General features: G+C 33.0%; 10 protein-coding genes across 10 annotated transcripts; 7 read left to right on the top strand and 3 right to left on the bottom strand. All coding sequences in view use genetic code 12, as the record gives it.

Annotated features, from left to right (window-relative positions):
* Positions 1 to 148: 148 nt before the first annotated feature.
* Positions 149 to 2557, bottom strand: DEHA2G16192g (DEHA2G16192p; the record flags this gene model as incomplete). The annotated part of the gene is made up of 1 exon (XM_462249.1): positions 149 to 2557. The coding sequence occupies one exon, from the start codon at positions 2555 to 2557 to the stop codon at positions 149 to 151; it is 2409 nt and encodes an 802-aa protein (XP_462249.2).
* Positions 2558 to 3185: 628 nt separating this feature from the next.
* On the top strand, positions 3186 to 5351 carry DEHA2G16170g (DEHA2G16170p; the record flags this gene model as incomplete). The annotated part of the gene is made up of 1 exon (XM_462248.1): positions 3186 to 5351. One exon carries the CDS (start codon positions 3186 to 3188, stop codon positions 5349 to 5351), a length of 2166 nt encoding a protein of 721 aa, XP_462248.2.
* A 220-nt stretch (positions 5352 to 5571) lies between these two features.
* DEHA2G16148g (DEHA2G16148p) lies at positions 5572 to 6219 on the top strand (the record flags this gene model as incomplete). The annotated part of the gene is made up of 1 exon (XM_462247.1): positions 5572 to 6219. The coding sequence occupies one exon, from the start codon at positions 5572 to 5574 to the stop codon at positions 6217 to 6219; it is 648 nt and encodes a 215-aa protein (XP_462247.2).
* Positions 6220 to 6931: 712 nt separating this feature from the next.
* On the top strand, positions 6932 to 7675 carry DEHA2G16126g (DEHA2G16126p; the record flags this gene model as incomplete). The annotated part of the gene is made up of 1 exon (XM_462246.1): positions 6932 to 7675. One exon carries the CDS (start codon positions 6932 to 6934, stop codon positions 7673 to 7675), a length of 744 nt encoding a protein of 247 aa, XP_462246.2.
* A 262-nt stretch (positions 7676 to 7937) lies between these two features.
* DEHA2G16104g (DEHA2G16104p) lies at positions 7938 to 8225 on the top strand (the record flags this gene model as incomplete). Its single annotated transcript, XM_462245.1, has 1 exon — positions 7938 to 8225. The coding sequence occupies one exon, from the start codon at positions 7938 to 7940 to the stop codon at positions 8223 to 8225; it is 288 nt and encodes a 95-aa protein (XP_462245.2).
* Positions 8226 to 9572: 1347 nt separating this feature from the next.
* On the top strand, positions 9573 to 10028 carry DEHA2G16082g (ubiquitin-40S ribosomal protein S31 fusion protein; the record flags this gene model as incomplete). The annotated part of the gene is made up of 1 exon (XM_462243.1): positions 9573 to 10028. The coding sequence occupies one exon, from the start codon at positions 9573 to 9575 to the stop codon at positions 10026 to 10028; it is 456 nt and encodes a 151-aa protein (XP_462243.1).
* A 212-nt stretch (positions 10029 to 10240) lies between these two features.
* Positions 10241 to 12682, top strand: DEHA2G16060g (DEHA2G16060p; the record flags this gene model as incomplete). Its single annotated transcript, XM_462242.1, has 1 exon — positions 10241 to 12682. One exon carries the CDS (start codon positions 10241 to 10243, stop codon positions 12680 to 12682), a length of 2442 nt encoding a protein of 813 aa, XP_462242.2.
* A 47-nt stretch (positions 12683 to 12729) lies between these two features.
* On the bottom strand, positions 12730 to 14166 carry DEHA2G16038g (DEHA2G16038p; the record flags this gene model as incomplete). Its single annotated transcript, XM_462241.1, has 1 exon — positions 12730 to 14166. One exon carries the CDS (start codon positions 14164 to 14166, stop codon positions 12730 to 12732), a length of 1437 nt encoding a protein of 478 aa, XP_462241.2.
* Positions 14167 to 14322: 156 nt separating this feature from the next.
* DEHA2G16016g (DEHA2G16016p) lies at positions 14323 to 15363 on the top strand (the record flags this gene model as incomplete). Its single annotated transcript, XM_002770604.1, has 1 exon — positions 14323 to 15363. One exon carries the CDS (start codon positions 14323 to 14325, stop codon positions 15361 to 15363), a length of 1041 nt encoding a protein of 346 aa, XP_002770650.1.
* Positions 15364 to 15415: 52 nt separating this feature from the next.
* On the bottom strand, positions 15416 to 20251 carry DEHA2G15994g (DEHA2G15994p; the record flags this gene model as incomplete). The annotated part of the gene is made up of 1 exon (XM_002770603.1): positions 15416 to 20251. The coding sequence occupies one exon, from the start codon at positions 20249 to 20251 to the stop codon at positions 15416 to 15418; it is 4836 nt and encodes a 1611-aa protein (XP_002770649.1).
* Between the last annotated feature and the right edge of the window lie 20 nt (positions 20252 to 20271).

Here is a 20271-nt window from a genome sequence, read left to right as displayed (position 1 = left end):
TGATTAATCATATAGGTCTAGGCCGAATCGGTAAAATATGTGAGGACGACATTTCTATGATACGACATTAATACTAGGCCTGATTACTGCGAAAAATATTATTATACAATTTCATTAGATCATTAGCTAAGGTATACAAAAGTTGAGTCTATTTTTTGTGATGCAATGGCTGTTCGAATCTCTCATATTGGAACAAAGAAATTGTGGAAGGTTTATGCATTTTAAAATTCTTGTTAACGAATTTATTATATTCGAGTTCCAATTTCGTATTTGTTTTTAATTCATTGTTATCTTCAACTATAATATCGATGGTTCCAGTCTCCGACGATGATTCATTCTTAATATCAAACAAGTATTTCTTTTCCATTTCATGTAATTTGGTCAACTTTTGGGTATTGTAATATTCACTTAAAATCATATCATCACTTTTCAATAACTTGTACATTTCCTCATCCGACATATCGAGCACTAACTCCATCATGCTAACTTTATCCACTTGCGAATCATGGAATAGTGATACGCTATAATCATTTACATCAAAGGCACCTTTTAGTTGATTTTCAGATAACCATAATCCTAATTTTGGGACAAAATGCCATTTTAAATATTCCGGTCTTGTTAAGCCACTAGGATACTCAAACTGTAATCTAGATGATATTTGGTTTGGTACATAAGCTGGAACTCCTCCTAACATTGAATATTTCAAGGGGGCTAATTGGTTTAACGTGTAAAAATGCTTCCTTCTATCATTGAACTTTTCCATGTCTCTTTCATTATCACCAAACATTCCGTTACTATAATATAGTTGTGGTACTGCAGCATTACTTGTACTTAATCCGGTAATATCAATATAAATCCCAGAATCAACATCTATAAGTCTTGCATCAATATGATTACCTTTTGTGCTTATGTCTCTATTATGAATAAACGTTCCAACGTCAATCAAATACTTTCCATATCCTTCCTCTGAGTCCTCGATGACAAGTGTCTGATTGTAATATTCTCCTAACCTAACTAACTCTTTTACCGGCATTTGGATATCAATATCATTATCGAATGGAAAAGTTAAACCATTCCAATACCATGATAATAATGGTCCATGCATTAGCCAAGAAACAAGCCCCTTTTCTTCAGCAAATCTGAACCAATTGCGAACCAATCTCTCTAAAATGATATTGGTACGAATTGTTAATTCGGTCTGAGTCCACCCTTCTCTTTCATAATTTAAACCACCATTGAAGAACCTCCAGTCATAATGCCACCCTTGGTCTTTATCTACGTTATGAGGATCTCCAATAACTGCTAAAGTTGACATTTGGAAATATGGCGGTTCATTATTTCCATTATGCTCTCTAGAAAGTTTTAAAGAATTATAAAAAGCGTTCTCTTTTCTAGTTAGGTCTTGTAGATTCCTTAATCTTTCTAACAATGTAAACTTCTCGTGTACTATTGAACTAGAATAACGGAATGCTTCCTTAGGTAAATGTAAATTAGGACTTTTAATAATATCCTTGTCGTGTAGCAACTGATACATTTGATATGGATCTTCATGAGGTTTTAAATGCTTTGGTTGGACTTTATTTTTTTTCAAAGATTCAAATTCTTTAGATGGGTTAAAATCTATATTTAATTCTGAACCTTCAACGTTTATTTTCTTTAATACATCTTTATTGTTTGCAAAATTGTTTGATAAATATTCATTCATTAAACCAGACTTAGCAATACCTTTCTTTGAGTCTTCAACATTAACCTCATATGTACCACCATCTTTATTCAAGAAAACCAATTTATATGGATTTTGCAAATGGGTGAAAATATAAGATTTACCCTGAGCGATCCTAGTATCATGAAATGCCCTATTCTCACAATACCCATAAATCACATAACCCGGTAGTTGTTCATGGGAGTCAAATCCTAAGTCTTTGAGTAAATTTGGAGATAAATCGGAGTTGTCCATACATTTTATTGCAGAAATATCAGAATTTTGGTCAATCTTGGTAAACTTTTTGATCCAGTCACAGTTCCTTCTATCAGCCAAAGGCTTAGCTAAGTCTTCGTTCAATAAGGTTAAATCAACCCAATCTGCCCAATCAAAAGGCACCCTTAAGTCCTCTTGATCGCCGTCTTTTCCATAATTATGCTTTATATAATTGATATAAAGAGATAGCGTTAACCTTGGATCATAAAATATGCTATTCTTATTATTCCATGAATTTTCGCTCTGGGTATTATTTGTAAAGTCATTTGCATTGACTTTCAAGTTTGTATGTGATATGTTAGCATCAGTCAACCAATATTTATTGTCTTCATTCAGCTCAACCCTTTTAAGTAATTTTTTGATTTCTTCCCAATAATCTGTTGCAGTCGCTTCGTCTTGATCGCTTGCCTTCATATGGGCATATGAGTATGTAGGTGTGAAGATACTATTCTTGATTGATTGAGTTATTGACTCATTATCCTTCGAGTAAAAGATCAAACAACTAGATAAATAGATTGCATTAACAACGATAATCACCAAACATGCCCGTTTGATGATCTGCTGAATAGGCTTGGACATAACGTATTCGAATAACTATAACCAAAGTAATTATGCTTATATACTATCACTTTTCTTTGTCACAAAGTATCAGAACACAATCTGGAAGGAAACATCGGTTGACTTATACTTTTCTAATGAAATGAATTGATGGCTCGGGCTTTGAAAATTTGAATACGCCTACTTTTTGAAGTAACTAATCACACGATAGCATATTAAATTTAAAGTTACATGCATTATGTACATGAATAATGGCTCTTAGAAGTGTATATTACGCTTGTGGGGGTTTCACAAGGCTATCTGAACTGCCTACAATCTACAAAGAAGATACAGCCATTATAAACACTCAGTAGAATCGGTGTTTGAAAACTTGCATAAGCAGGAACGGTTGACGATAAATTTGATTGCAAGGCTTCAAATTAAACAATTGGGACCAGCAGAACAATAAGAAAATGTCCGTTACACTCACGTCAAGAGAAATATTTTATGGCTATGCTAGATTTCAACCTGTGCGATTTTAGACAAAATGATCGGCAAGGCTGATCATGTGGAAATGCGGGAGAAATAAACAAATGAAAATAATTCATCCCATTTAATGAGGTAATAATAATACTATATTGAAGATTGGTATATGCAAGCTATCTAAAAGATGACCGAGCAGGATACCGGTTCAGTACCGCAGACCAGTTTATTGCAAAAAGTTGAGGCATTGAATTATCATAATTATCAATTACTCATCAACCCCAAACATAAACAATCGGATACGATCAAGCATTTTAAAGATCAGAACATATTTCCAATATCTAAATCATCCTTAAATAGATGGATCTCAAATGAAGGGAATATAAGAGAAGAATGCCTAAAACTATCTGACAAAACAAAAGGTAAAACGAAAACCCGTAGGCCGCATAACACAGCTACAGGTAAACTATTGAAGTTTTTTGAGAATAACAACGTAATGAAATGCTTGAAAGTATATTATCTACAACATTTGATAGTTCAACCAGACAGTGTACCCCTGGAGAGAGAATTACGAGCTAATTACAAAGAGATTAAACAATTGTTTGATACCAAGGACTTAGGAAATGATGCATTACTTGATGATTCTTCGTGGCCTCAAACATTTATGCAATCTTTAGAGTCACAAGTTGAATCGATTAAACAAAACTTAACACAGCAGGCAGAAATCCAAAAAAAGTCAAAGAGTCTACTGGCCGAGAGAAACAGACTAAGGAATACTCTTCATGAATATAAGACGAGTGAAATATATCAATTCAACGAACTATTATTTGATATCAATAATTTGTATGATTTAACAGATTTTAACAATGACAAAATATACACCAATCCTGTGGATAATGTTAACCTTACTGGTGATATGAGAACGAACAAAACAATTAGTTTGGGGATATGCTGCAATTTAGATGGTAATGATTTCATTGATCCGTTAATAATTTCAAATTTGTCTAATAGCAAAAATACGTATAAAAATAACTCAACAAACCAGTATTATTATAACCCGGAAGGTTTGAATACACGAGAAATATTTAGGGATTTCTTGACTACATGGAATACTAAGCTATCAATCGAGAACAAGAAGATTGCTTTGGTGTTGGACACATATTTATGTCATTTTGGCTTATTATATGAGTTCTCTAATATTAATTTTGTATTTCTTAATTCAAAGTTTGACAAAACCACGTCGTATTATCATAGAACTCAATTAAAACTACCATTCTCATTTGGGCTCGAAAGATTGGTGAAGTGCAAATTGAAGTTGAGCTTGTTTAAGAAGTTCTACAAAAGGAATATACCTTTGGACCGGTTCGACGGAATGGATATAATTAACAATGTCAAAACCAACTATAATTTAATTATGGATGCATTTAAAAGTGAAAAATGCATATGCTTTTTGCAGCTTGGCGTAACAGCGTCAAGGATTATTGATGAAATCGAAATTGCAGGAGAATTTGAGAACGAAGATTTATCTAGTCAAATTACAGACGGGAATATTGATGTCATTAATTCAAAAACATCACAAGCTAAGGAGAAAGATAAACCATTTAATAAACTATCTAACTACATCAACTCAATTATTCCTGAAAAATTTAACTCTATTCACTTTTCTGAAATTCATAAAGTGCTAATTTTCAAAGATGACGAGAAGCAATTGTTAAATTTTGTTAAAACAATTACAAAATCAATAATTGAATCGAATCCTGGGGAAGAGTTCAACTACCGTCAATTACAACAAAACATCTTACATGAGTTTACCATAGGTCACAACGAAAAAAAATACAACCAACCGTATTCTTTGAACGGTATTGTGGGCCATATAAAACTTGATTTGGAACACCAAGAACAGCTCAAATCATCATACGAAACAAAAGCTGTGTCATCCGATTTCAAGCAGGAACTAAAAATCGATAACTTCTTATTAAATACCGTACAACCATTCCTATCGAAGTTTTCCCACAGACGTTTCTCAGAACATAGCTCTGCAACCCAGACACACGTTGGTGATCTAATCAATATCTCACCCAAAACAATGAATCTCTTCAATCAATTCTACATATCCTATGTTAATGATACTACAATAATCAAACCAAAACTTAATCCCGCGAAACGGCAATTAAAACTCAATGAATCCGAAAAAAAGCGATTTAAACTGAGAGAACTCATAAGCGATGATAGTGATGATAGTGAAAGTGAACTGGATTCCAATTTGCCGCAAAGGAAAAATTCTGCTATCTCTAATTACTCTATCACTTCTCAGTCTTCTCGTTACAGAGATAACTTTTCTGATTCGGATTAATTACTTTTTTAGTATTTAATATTTAATTCTATACAGTTCAATGTTCATGCTTTCTTGGATTCCGACTTCAACCGGTTTACCACATTTCTTTTCTACAAAAAAATTTTGCGCAGAAAATAAATCCGGCTTTTAGTCACAAGAGATAAACTGAATATATACGTTATTAAATCCCTTTAATCAGTTAATAGTATATTGTATTCTTAAATATAAATCATACAATATGAAGCTTTTTACAACAGATCATTATTTCAACTATCCGTGGGAACAAGTTACAGCTGCCAATTGGCAAAAATACCCTAATGAATTATCTACTCATGTCGAATCGGTTGATATTATCAATAGAGAGATCGATGTTGAACGTAAAGTATTGCGTACAGAAAGATTGATTGGTTGTAAGCAATCAATTCCAAGGTGGTTGGTATATCTTGTTGGTGCACTGGACCAATCATATGTGAGAGAAGTGAGTGAGGTTGATTTGGTAAATAAGACCCTTGTGATGAAATCGCATAATTTGACAATGAACCATTTATTATTGGTTAATGAAACTGTTGTTTACAAGCCTGATGCAGATATGCCACAATCACGTACGAGTTTCAACCAAGAAGCTGAAATTACAGCCTATGCATCCATAAAGAAAATATGTGAAAAAGTTGAGGAATGGTCCGTAGAAAGATTTGGGCAAAACGCCAAAGTTGGTAAATTAGGGTTCGAATCAGTTTTAGAAACGTTGAACAAGAAATGGGAAGAATCGGGCGTATTTGTTTCCGATGTTAGCTTCTCGATTATCAAAGATATAAATCAAGTCAGCGACAGAACCCATAGTGTTTTGAGTGAGGTTACAAAGTTAGGTAATGTTTTCAGCAAATAATCCAAAGCTTGGCGTCTACTTTATTATATTTTTATTTCATTTTATTTTGGGAAGGATAATTTTTTCGATTATACCGTTTACGTATCTTTTTGATATCCTAAATCATTATTAGACAGCATTGATTGCTTTTACATTATAAATTATATATAACGCATTTTTTAGCATAAATCTCTTTAGATTCTAGCATCAATATATTTATTGCATAGAGAAATCACAATTGTAACTTATTGATAATATTATATAGTTATACTGGATATATTAATAATGATATATGATATGATATAAGTGACAGTAATAAAATGAGATTTCATAAATACTTGATTTTGGCAAATTATCACAAAAATTCATCACTGGAAAATTATAAAATTAGATTTAATGCTGATCTTTTATACTTTTTTGGAATACAATTGACTTGACCCGAGAATTATCTTTATTAGTATTACAAGAGATCCATCACTTACATATATAGCATTAGAGATAAAGTGAGATAAAGTGAGATCCAGTAAATTCTGATTTGGTTGCAATTCTACAAAAAGTTAACAAAGCCTGCACACAAAAATGTCCATCTCATCACAAGTAAGAAAAATATATAGCCATTGAATATTATGATTAAGTAGCTTGAGTACATTGACACATTTCATGTCTAGTTAATAAACTAGTAGTACCAAAACCATACATATTTATTCATATTTCATCTAAATCAATTCGTCTTATGTTATCATCAAGCGATAGCAAGGTTGAACCAGCCTTGAAGAAACAGAAATATCAAGACAAAGCAATTGATTTAGATAAATCAGAAGAGTTTGATAAATTTTTCTTAGATTTCAATCAGAACCAAATATACCAGAACAATTCACGCGACCTAGGCGAACAATACGAACCTCCAAGTAATGCTGAACCAAATGATCTCAACGAAGAAATAAATAAAGCATTATCAACATTCAATGAATTTAACCAAACTAATTCGATTAAACTCAGCTTTAAAAATGAGGCGAATTCATCAGCAACAGAAAGTTCGTCACCAATGGATTCTCCCGGCACGTTGACTAGTAGCGTAACTTCGAACGACGAAGAAGTCTACGCGGATGATTCAAAGCAAAATCCTTCTCACAGGATTTCTAATGTGCAATCAAATCTGGACGATCAAGCTAGCATGACAAATATGGTTAACCAATCTACTTTGACGTCAATTAAGCAAAGTATGATTAATACAAGTAAATTAATTTCTACATTTACTACGTTAAAAACGACGTATTTAAAATTATGTAAGGAGTTTAATTACTTACTCAACAAGTTCAAAGACAATGAAAAGATTAAAATTGAACTAATTAACGAAAATAACGAATTAAAACATTTATTGATGGAGATCATTAAGCAAAGAGAATTAGAAAAGTCTACCACCAGACATACGACACCAATTTCAAATTCAAGAAAAAGAAAGTGTCCTTCATCCTGATCTTTTCACTACATATTAGCATCTAAAAGCATATATAATAGCATTCAAAGTTAAATAGACTTATAATAGACATCTAAAAATACGAGAAGCGTGCACGGCTCGAAGTTATTATGAGCTATCTTTTTATTTAGATATGCTACAAGCCTTAGTACCACGTCAAAATCATTACAATTATAAGCTCTTTTACAATTTTTTCTGTAGAAGTATAATAATTATTGCTATCAAAACCAATTAACGGAAATATAAGTATTTTATATAAGTAATGGCTGAAAAAGCGAAACGAATCCCATCAGATCTAGATTCTCCAAAACCTGAAGAAGATGTTGAAAAACAACAAGAAACGATACTCCTTGAGCTAAAGATGATTTTAGAAACAGTTAAGGATATTGATAGAAATATTATCAGGTCGATTGAATTGTTGCTGGAGCCTACATCTACCAACTTGCATAAAAACGGTAACAAGGCTCAAATAGATTTGAATCACAGTGATTTAATAAAGAGAAACATTGAAGCCATATCAGACATCCTTAGGATGTTGGATAGTCTATGAATATATACTGTAATCTGTTCATGAAATTGTGGCATCGTCACATTCGGACTATTATCGCGTGTTCTGTTCAAAATGACAACGCGTTTTGACTGAAGATGAAATATATTGATACTAGTCTTGTATCGATAGAGATTGTAATTAAGAATGGACCAAAAACAATCCGAGTTAGTCGAAAAGTATCAAGAGTCTAAGCTTCGTAAGCAAATAAAAGATGATGAGGTTCATGAATCTGAAAGCGACGATGATTTATTGGAGTTGTTAGAGGATGATGAAGCGATATCAAAATATAGAGAGGCAAGGATCCAACAACTATCAGCGGAATTTAAAAGAATTGACGACGAGGAGACTGAAAGAAACGGGTCCTTGGGAAGCGTAATAGAGATTAGTGACGAGAAACAGATAATGGAAATAGTAACTAACTCCGAATTAACCTTAGTTCATTTTTATCAGCCTGAGTTCGACAAATGCAAAATCATGAACAGCAGATTAACAGTACGTAAACGGAATTTTGAAACCATTTTTAAGTGATGAAAGTACTAACGTTAAGGTCATTGCTGAGAAGTATTTAAACTTGAAAGTTCTCACAATTAAAGCTGAAAGTGCACCATTTTTAGTAACAAAATTGAAAATTAAAGTACTACCATTTGTTGTGATTTACAAGAACGGCAAGGAAATCAATAGAATAGTGGGGTTTGAAAAATTGGGCAATGACCCCAATAACATATCTATTGAATCTTTAGAACACTTCTTGTATGCCAATGGAATAACCAATAGGCGAATAGTAAATTATGGGTCTATACAGAGCCGTACCAAACCAATAAACGAAGATTCTGATGATGGTTTAGATGTATGATCTTTGTTTCACGTCAAATGCATATAATACATACAGTGAAGTATTGTTTGAAGTAAATAGTAGTACCCGGACGACTACAGGATATGACTCCTATTGACACAAGGGACTAGTTCTAAAAATTGTCATAATAGCAATGCAATTGCTTCACGAAACTAGGAGTGAAGGTCGCCCCTTTACTTGAATTTCATTATATTTCTAACAAGACAAAGTACATAGCTAAATGAACAGTTGCAAATAGACGAATAATGTAGACTGCTATAAAGGGAAATAAGTATTAATTGAACTTTATTACGCAGATCACGAGTAAACGATAAATTTATGAGGGCACCAAACATGAACATTTTTTATCACGTGCAAATCGAATGGCAAAAATTTTCAATCACTCCCTGGTGAGCACTGAAATTTTTTTTGTACACATTAAGACAAATATTCTTTTCATTTAAAACTTCAACCACTTGGTAAGAAAGAAGCATAACAGTTGCAGACAAGCCAAAATGCAAATTTTCGTCAAGACTTTAACTGGTAAGACCATTACCTTAGAAGTTGAATCTTCAGACACCATTGACAATGTCAAGTCTAAGATCCAAGACAAGGAAGGTATTCCACCTGATCAACAAAGATTAATCTTCGCTGGTAAGCAATTAGAAGATGGTAGAACCTTATCTGATTACAACATCCAAAAGGAATCCACCTTACACTTGGTCTTAAGATTAAGAGGTGGTGGTAAGAAGAGAAAGAAGAAGGTCTACACCACCCCAAAGAAGATCAGACACAAGCACAGAAAGCACAAGTTAGCTGTCTTAACCTACTACAAGGTTGACAACGATGGTAAGGTCGAAAGATTGAGAAGAGAATGTCCATCTATCACTTGTGGTGCTGGTATCTTCATGGCTGACATGAAGGACAGACAATACTGTGGTAAGTGTCACACTACCTTCAAATCTAACTAAGCTTTTTGATGTTTAATAGCATCTGTAGACGTTTAATAGTTTATATGTTTGAATATTACGTTTAGTATTAGGTTTAAATTTCGTCTTATTGTAGAGTCCGGTATATGGAATGGGAAATTATATGCAGATCCACTGTGATTCTATATCAACAATTGATAGTCAACAGAACAACACATATACCTATAGCGATAGAAGAGGACAATTAGTTCGAGATGAGCTTCTCTATATACGACTTGGATGAAGATATTCTCCAGCTACTCAATCTTGATAACTTTTTAGGAGGTTTATCAGTTAATGATTTTGTTGAAGAGCTAAGTAAGGACCATTTCTTGAAAGGTGCTGAAGTCAATAAACTAGAATATTTAGATCCTAAGCCTTATATAAGAACATTTGAATCAACATTACGGGAGCTAAAGCAATTGAATAATAGGGCTTTGGCTAAGAATTCACAGGCTGAAAAGGATGTTGAGGACTATGAATTAAAACACAGTGAAAATGTGCTTGAACTTTCATCCAAAGTGGACAGAATAACCAGAAAATTTGGTAGCTTGGACACCAAGATATCGGAAGTTTCTAATAGAATTGATCCATTAGGGAATTCGTTAAACAAAATCACCAATTCAAGAGATAGATCAACAGAAACCATATTCTTGATTAGAGCTTACCATGGATTTTATACAAAGGAGAAATATGACCCTCTAGAAAAACTTAGAACCAGTAAGGTGTACGAAGATAAAATTAAATGTGCCAAAACAGTTAGTAATCTTCTTACGCTAGCAAAGAAAATTGCATCTCCAGATTTACCGAAGACTGACCATTGCGTTACTGTTATAGAAAAGTTCAGTGAAACAATGGAGAAAGAATTGCTAAAGAAATTTGACGTATATTATGAATGTGATGAATATGATAGAATGAAGGAAGTTGCTAGTATTTTGCATCAATTTAACGGCGGTGCTACAGTCGTACAATTATTTTTGAACAAACATGACTTTATGTTGGATACAGAAAATTTGGATGATAATTCTTTACTTGACAATGAGGCTATTTGGAACAAATTGTCAGATCCTGATTTCGGGGAAAATATCAAGGATGAATCCACAGAAGCATTGCTTGATGGGCTAAAAATATCAATAAAAGGCCAAGCAAGAATTGTTCAGCAGGTTTTTGAAGATGCTACACCTGTATTGAAAATTTTTATACAAAGAATCTATGCCCAAATTATTCAAAACAAGATCAGTACACTTCTCCAGTATTCTTTATCAGTAAGTACATTGGCTCATGTTAGAGTTTTGCATTCTTTGTATGTATTGGTTGGTGATTTTACAAAAGACGTTAAAGAATTTTTAACTACAAATGAATTGGATATGAGTAATGAATTGTGCCCTACATTAGATCAATGTTATTATGATTTATTTATTGAATACACTTCCGAAAGCATATACTTCAACAGGGAGAAGAAAAATTTGGAAGACACAATCTACAGTATTGTTCAGAAGTTTAATACGTACAACGAAAAGGCATTATCTAACAAATACTTATCAACAAAGCTTGAAAATTTGGATAACTTAGAATATAATGAGAAGGCTCCGCAGGAACATCATGATAGATTTAGTTTCCATTTTTCGGAAAAGAAGAGGTTAAATCAATTTACAAACTTTATGAAGACGCACTTATCTGAACGCAATGCAAGAAACTCAACTGATTTTGAAAAACATGAAGCCGAAAGTGAAAAATATTCTACATTAAATATCAACGAGGTTGAGACAGTGATAAAGTCTGCGGTTGAATCAGTTGCCCGTGTGTTGGAATTGGCTCCCAACAAAACACCAGAGTATACTTTGGAAATCATAGAAATACTACTTTTTGATTTTGGTAAGCTTTACATAAGTGCAGGGTTAGAGGTAGCATATGATACACTCAAACAAGAGCTGTCAAACTCCAAGATTAATTCCAACCAGCCAATAGATTTAAGCTATTTGAGTACATTTAAATTGACAAGTGAAATTTTATACCTATTATCATCATGCATAAAAAAGATAATGCTACCATGTGCTGTGAATTCTCCTACTATTAAAAATCGAATGAGCAGTTTGTCAAATAGTTATATATCACGATGTGAAATTTCCCTTAATATTATTATTGGTGATACAATTGCTATGATATGTAACAGAGTTGCATACTTGTTAACGAGACAGAAAAAGAAAGATTTCCTATGCGAGAATATTGTAGAGGATGATACTGAGGCATGTGAGGAGGTATCTGAATTTTTAACTCATTCACATGAAAAGCTTGCATTGTATTTGAATAATTCCAACCTAACTAATGTCTTGGTTAAAATAGGAATGAACTTCTTGAATCAACTTTTGGAACATTATAAGAAATTTGTGGTTAATTCTACTGGAGGTATTATTTTAACAAAGGATGTGATTAGATTTCAATCTGTTATTGATGAATGGCAAATAAGCGAATTATCTGAGCATTTTCTATTATTGAAGGAGATTGGCAATTTATTTACAGTTCATCCAAACTTAATCAATTCGTTGGTCACAGAGGGTCAATTGGCAAATTTAAAACCTTATGCCATAAGGCAGTATATTTCAAAGAGAACTGATTTCAATCCAAGCTACTTGGAAAAGTTTTTCAATTTTAAATGATGCCGTATGTTTGTATTAGTATATTTTTATATACAGAGTAATTATGTCTAGATGTATGAATAGTAAATCCCAAAGAGAATATAAATTGAAGCGATTAATATCAAACCATTTGCGAAAAAACCACCAACATTCTTTTTTTTGTTTATATTATCTATAATTAAATCCTTCTGTGGCCTCCAGCTGTTATCAGCAAGTAGATAATCATCGTTCCTTTTGAGTTTCAATTGTTGAAATCTCGGTAAGTTAAACAAACCTTGAAAGAAGACACTCGCCAAAACAAGAAGCGTGCAAATGAAGAGAAAAACATACACTTTTAATGCAAAATATGGTTTTGGAAGATAGCACATTTCTGTTACATGTTTTGGGGTTGCAAGCTTGACTTGAGGATCTAAATTATATGGGTTATTCAAAGATAATAACTGAACAGCTGGATATTGGATACCGCAAGTCATTGACGCAGATTTTACGGTTATTTCTCTTGAAAACCTCTCCGATCCGTTATCGTCAAATGAATATCGAACATCGCAATAATCATGATCATCACCACTGAACACTATATCAGGTTTAACGGTACCAAGAACTTTTTGTGATATTCCAAATTCTATTACAGTTTGATACTGTTTTCCTTTTTGAATGGGGAAAAGTTTATTGGATTCTCTATAAGGCCCACATAGTTGTTTATCATTGAATCTATAGAGGGGTACGTGAGTTAACAAAACTCTTGGGAAGTGTGGGTTTAATCTTTGATCGAGATTGTTTAAAAAATCTGTTGAATCTTTACTAATAAGTGGATCATCCGAAGATAATGATATAGTATCTAAGAGGATTATTGAATGATTTCCTATCTCGATAACATCATTTGCTTCCCCGAAGAATGCTGCGAAACGCTTAACCACCTCAAAGTCGATATTTTCAAAGCCAATATCATGATTACCTGGCAAGGACTCGATGATCCTCCTGTTTGGTTTTTTTGGGAATACCTCGTTGAATCTTGTATATTCATCTAACCACATTTTATTCTTCCAATCTCTTCCTCCATCGAATAAGTCACCAAGAAAAATAGTGGTGTCTGGATCGAGGTATTCCTGTAAGAATCTATAATTTCTATGAAGATAATTGTCACTTATCTTCTTCACAAAGTAATTTAAAATCCTTGGTCTTCCTTGATACGAACTTTCATCAACAATTTGTGGGTCTGCAATCAAAGCTATTCGATGTGGCTGAGCAGATTTATCCCAGCCTTCCCAATTTTTCCATTGACATCTTTCCATTGACAGACGAACAGAAATCCTCTCAAAGTAGTGAATCACGAGTATCCATATTACCGATAGAATCAATAGTATCTTCCACTTGACAAATTGAGACTTCAAGGAATCAGTTTGGTTTTGGGTTGCTTTGGGCTTGTAAGTGAATCCATGGTTACTATGATTATTCTGATGAAGGGGTAATATATCTTCTATCTTCTCCTTTCTTCTATGACTCATTAAGGCTGAATTTATATATTAAATAGTTAAAGAAGGGAAATATCGTTTCTGACGCGGATCGAGCATATTTGAAAAATGGGAAACTACCAAGATTTGGAGTGCTTAATTTTCAACTATTAATCAAACAAGGAATGCATTCGTGAAAGAATCTACATAATGGCCGATGGAAGGAAATTGAGGTCGAAAGATGAATTGAAAAAGAATACAGACAAAGCATTGTTCAATTTTGAAAACATAAACAAACTTGTTCACAGAGATCAAACGATTAAGATAGTTAATAAAACATCCCACAATAGTCTATATAGATATTATGGAGAAACAGAAACCACTATACCAACCAATATAAATAAATCCAGGAATATAGAGATACGTAGTAACCTTTCCCATAGAAAATCAAAACAAAAAGTAGATATACTTGACGATAGCATTTATGAAACTTTTCACAAGAAGATGAAAAAAGAAGAACGGACCATGGTAAACATAGACAGAAGTAGGATACTATCTGAGGTGGATAATTTAGATTTACTGTTGCAATCATTAAATCAGTACGACTGGATAAGACATTTACCAAATATTACTCAAATAAATGATATTAGAGATTATGATGAATTGGAAACAAAAAAAGAATTAACGATTAAAGAAATACAAAGAATCCTTAATAAATTTGAAAACTGGAAAAGGAGGCAAGATAAATTGGTTAATGATATTAAAAAACATGACACTATTCATGAAGGTTCAGATCATGAACAGGAGTTTCACTTGCCCATTGAATATTTGAAACAAAAGAGATTAAAAGAACGACGCATACAAGCCGGGCCAATTATTAAATTAAACTTACGTAATGGATATGCCCTAGTCATTGAACCATTTGCAAATCCTAGAATCGTTAAGGTCGAAGACAGACCAAAGCAACATACAGACGAAAAATTCAAAGGATCCGTTTCTGCAGATTCACCTTCAAAGCTCAATAACAACATCAAACCTACTTCTCGAAGACGAAACATTGATGCACCTACAAGATTAAATAAATTGAATTTTAAATTCGATGAACATAGTAGTATTGCTTTTGGTGCAGCATTGCCGAATATTAAGCAAGTACAAAGCTTTTCCTTAAACTCATCCTGGAGATTACATGCACAAGAATGGAAACATGCAAGGGAGAAGCTACGAAGAAAATTACGGAAATTAAACGATTAAATAGGAAATATATGTCGATTCTATTTTGTTGACATACTTCTAATATTAGTAGCTATTCTGTAAATTCATGGATTGCTTGAAAAAATCTTGTGTAGATAGGACCAAAATTTTCTGAATTTTTTAAGACTGAATTCAATCCTTCGGTTTCAATGGATAATGGAATTTCGTTAACTAACTTTGGGGGTTGTCTCAATTCTAGCTCCGTCCTATTCGGTTTGTAATTCTCAATCTGAACACCAGTAATAGCATGTGTTGCAACTAAATGATTTCGGAAAGATATCAACGCAGTTAATGTTTGTGCATTTACACATAAATTCCGTTTGTACGAAGTTGGCTGAGTATTCGGTGAATTAGGATTCGTCTCTTTCAAGATCTTATCAGATAGATCTAATCCTTCTCTAGATATTACTCTGTTTATATTGTAAACAAATATGAGTACTTCTTCTAAAGATGCAAAATGAATAGCTGCAATGTTAAATGCTGTATAAATAATCGTATCTCTTTGAAATGTATTGTCTTCCAATTTTGTAAAACCAAGATTGATGTTAAATACTTTGGCAAGAGATAAAATGAGCTTTTTTCTTGACGAATAATTTCCATTTACAATGGAATATAAATTATTTATGAAGAATTTTTCTTGATAAATATTGTTAGATGTCCGCTTTCTAAAAGCTACTGCTAACTTTAAACCTTCTAGATAACTCGAATCAGTCAAAGATTCATGTTTCTCGAATAGTTCAGTATGCAATTCAAAAGCAATATGTCTGATATGTGGATTTGTTGTTGACTCCAAGGCAATTATATATGGAATGCAAATTTTGGGATTTGCAAAACCTAGCTTAATTACTAACTGAACAAATTGAACAGGTAGTACAGCTAATTCATCTGATTCTTGAAGGCAAAACTCTAGTATTTTTTCTAAATACCTTTGAATTATACCAGCACAGATACCATCATTAACATATGATTTAGCATCACCATGAAAAACTGCAACATCCAACTTTATTTCTGTCGATGATTTTGTTTGTACCCCATTAAGTTTCTTTGAATTATTATCTTCGTTCTTTAAGAAATCCATAAATCCTTGAATAATAGTGCGCTTAATATCTACGTCAACATCGTCAAATTCACGATCTAAAACCTTTAAGATAGCCTCAGACATAAACAATTTTGGGTGTGTAGAACAAATGCTGATAATGTTCTTGATTGCAATTTTTTTAATCTGAGACAGGAAGTTAGACCCACAAAAGAACAATAGAAACTTTGTAATGACACTAATAACTGTTTCGTTTTCCTTTAGACCAATACGGGCTTTTAGATATATATCCCTATGCTTCTCAAGTTTACAATATGTCCCAAAGCATCCGAGTAGATGAAGCAATCTATGTAATTTAGTGTTGAAACCTATTTTTTCATCTTTCTTCGATAAATCGAAGAATGGCTTTATAAGCTTCATGCACGAGATTGATGCATTCGCTAGTTTAACTGTATCTTTATTCATATAGCATAGTCTCCAAACACAAGGCATAGCTTCATGTAACTCTTTTACATTGAATTTGGTAAGCCGACGTAATAAATATGTCTCAGCAGCATCAACAAATCCCGGCCTCAACGCTGGAAAACATGGAAGTACGTATTTGAGTATTTGTAAACTATAGAAGCAAACCGCCTCTCCTGAATTCTTTTCATCAACCAAATATGGCTGCAATGAAACTAGTTGATCTTGAGTCATTAGTTTACCATCACATTTAACAAATGTCGAGATAAGCATCAAGGCCTTCTCAACTTGTGTTTGGGATTTTGTATTGACACAATCAATAATTCGATCCAAAGTTTTATCTATGATTAATTTTACGGTCAGAATTACCTTAGGATCAGGATTGCATAAAACATATTCTGTTAAGAATGTTTCAAAATATGCCGTAGTCCTTCCCCCAATACTGGTAATTTCCATTATAACATCTGCTCTCTTCGCGGTGGCTTCCAGAATTTGTCCCATATCCATTGATCTAATCTCATCTGCTAATGATGTAAACCATAGTTCAAGTAAATAGGATTTTGCAATACTTGCCATTATGTCATCTTCATCATCTAACCTTCTTAAAATTTTCATAGATATTTGACTTTTAATTGATACTTTATCAGTTTTCAAATACATTTCCTTTGAAAGTTTAATTACACGCTTTCGTACTTGAATACTATCATCATTCAAACGATCGCATATGGGCCTATGGAATTGATCAATGACTTCTGGCTTGGACAGCATAAATCTACTAATCAAATCTATAACTGCATCTCTAACCAAGGGAGAGGAATCCAATAATCTTTTAGAAACAGACTCTTGAATCTTAGATGAAACTAATAATGTTGGATCAATATCAATCAATGACGACAAGGTCCTTATTGCTTTAGTTTTCGATTTGACTTTTGTACTATCTAAGGTATTCACCATGACATTAAGAAAATTATCGAAAAGATCTAGCAATTCTTGGGTTAATAATATTTGTATATATGACGATATAGACAGGGCGTCCATATTTGATTTCAAGGTTTGGTTAAGATTAATACTGTCATCAGCTAGAATACCTAAAAGGCGATCATATAATAAATTGGCATCATTCCTAACTGTAGCGAGTTGGGATGAATTATCATTGTCAGAATTCAAAGCAGCTAATTGATTTTCTGTATTACCACGATCATTATCTTGAATAATGACTTTGATCCGACAAATGAATTTCATGATCAAAAGCCTGAAAGCTGTAATATAATTAGTATTTTTCATGGATTGCAATTGCACGTACTCAAGCGAATCTATAAAACACCCAGAATAAAAAAGGATATCTTCGTTGGAGGAGTTAACGTTTAACTGATGGACACCAGTGCATGCTTGTTTCAATTCAAAAATCTTAGCACCAATCATTCCAGATAGTTCTAACGCAGAAGTTTCAATTAAGGAAGAATATGTTCCTGATTGTATAACAAATAACAACGCCTTAAATATTGATATTAGCAAAATTTCAGCAGATGGCCATTCAGGTAAAATAACAACAGCAAGTAGATCTTCTAAAAGTAGTTCAAGTGATAGTTTTTGCTGATTATCAGGGTTGTTATATAACTTATTCATCAAAAATGTAGCAATATCATTAGATGTTTTGGTAACTTCTTCGAGTGACAAAGATACATTCTCCATAATCATTCTTCTTTTGTTTTCCACAAGCGACTTATATTTGTCATCAGAATTTGCTTGTCTGGCTTCATTCGCATCCAGCGAATATTTAGATATGTCAAAGCTTTGCAACAAATTCAATAACAAGACAGTTGTGAGTTGAATATTTCCACCTCTATTCAATTTGAAACGTCGAGCTGCAACTTTATGGGTAGGTAGCTTATCGAAATTTGATAGGACTTCGTTTAAAATAAACTGCCTTTGGTCTAAATGATGCTTAAAAATACATGTAAGGACCTTACATGAACAAACTCTCAAGTTATCAAAATTACTTACACCAACTATTGACACTCTCTCTTTAATATTCGACTCTGCAAACACTATAATAATGGATAAGTACTCAAGTCTCGTCAATAAATATTCATCAACTTCATCTTTTTCAATATGGATTGATACCATGCTTTTAATTGAGCAGACATCAGTAATTAGCCCCAAACAAAAACCTCTTAAAACATTTACTATTTGAATATCAGGTATCGTTTTGCTCGCAAAGGGAATAATTACATCTTGAACTAATAAGTAAATTAAATCTATGATTGACTTGAAATATTCATCCAAAAATAATTGCTTATTATTCCTTCTACTGTCAAGTATCAGCAAAATAACTTTAGCTGAAATAGTCCCATTCAAGGCCAGCTCGAATAGTTTTCGTACACAATCGTAATTTTTCATGAATTCTTGAAGAGTATTGACGTCAGAAAGTTCGATCAATTCATTCCAGTTAGTCAGGACACCCTCGGATATAGATCTAATGCAAAGCTTTTCAATTCTAATCAAGTATTCAAGGCTCACTTGGTCAATAACATGATCATTCAGAATTCTCAATAAACGGTCTAAAATGAATATTAGCGTTTCAGTGGTTAATAGTTTGCTTTCACCTATACTAGAGAAATATTTGTCATTATTAATATCTTCATCAACTAAACCGATATTATTAATTATTTCTATCAATTCTTCACAAGCTCTAGTTTTGAGTTGGTCTCGTTCTAAGTACGTCTTTTGGAACCGTTTCGCCTGTTGCGCCGGAGTTGCTTCTGTGTTGTCCAACAAGTGTTTACTTTGACCAGCTGAATGATCATCTGGAAAGTGAATAGGTATAGCGAATACATTTTGTTTAGCCATTTTTTTCTTTTGAAGTTCGAATTTTTGGTTAAATTTCTCATTATGCTGTTGAATAGAAAAAACAGTATTTGCATCGTAATCATCTTGAATCGAAAGCTCTGATTTATCTATTTGTAGTGTATTCAGAATTATAGTTTTGTCCTCAACACAAGAATCGTCAACTTCACTCATCTCTTCGAATAACCTCTTTTCAAATGGCAAAATTTCAGGCTTCTTTCGCCTATCTGTCAGAGAATTCTTTGCAATAATTGGTTTCTTGAAGGTGATATCATCTAACTCACGGTCCTCAAAAGAACGGAAGTCTTCCGCTAAATAGTCGATAACTTTACTAAAATATTCAGGATTGCCATTCATTGCAGATCTCATTTTATTGGCGACAGACGTTGAATTGATTTCCATCTCCTCAATATCATTGGGTTCTGTATCGACCGCATTGAACGATACCAATGGAGCCAAGTCTTGCTTAGGAATTAGGTGAAGTAGAGGAACAGTACCTAGACCTTCTCTCAAATCAGTCGGATGCAACTTATCATTCGTCATTAGTGAAATATTTCAAAACG

The sequence above is a fragment of the Debaryomyces hansenii genome (genome assembly GCF_000006445.2).
Source record: "Debaryomyces hansenii CBS767 chromosome G complete sequence".
NCBI classification, from domain to species: domain Eukaryota; kingdom Fungi; phylum Ascomycota; class Pichiomycetes; order Serinales; family Debaryomycetaceae; genus Debaryomyces; species Debaryomyces hansenii.
This window is presented reverse-complemented; position numbering and strand designations above follow the sequence as displayed.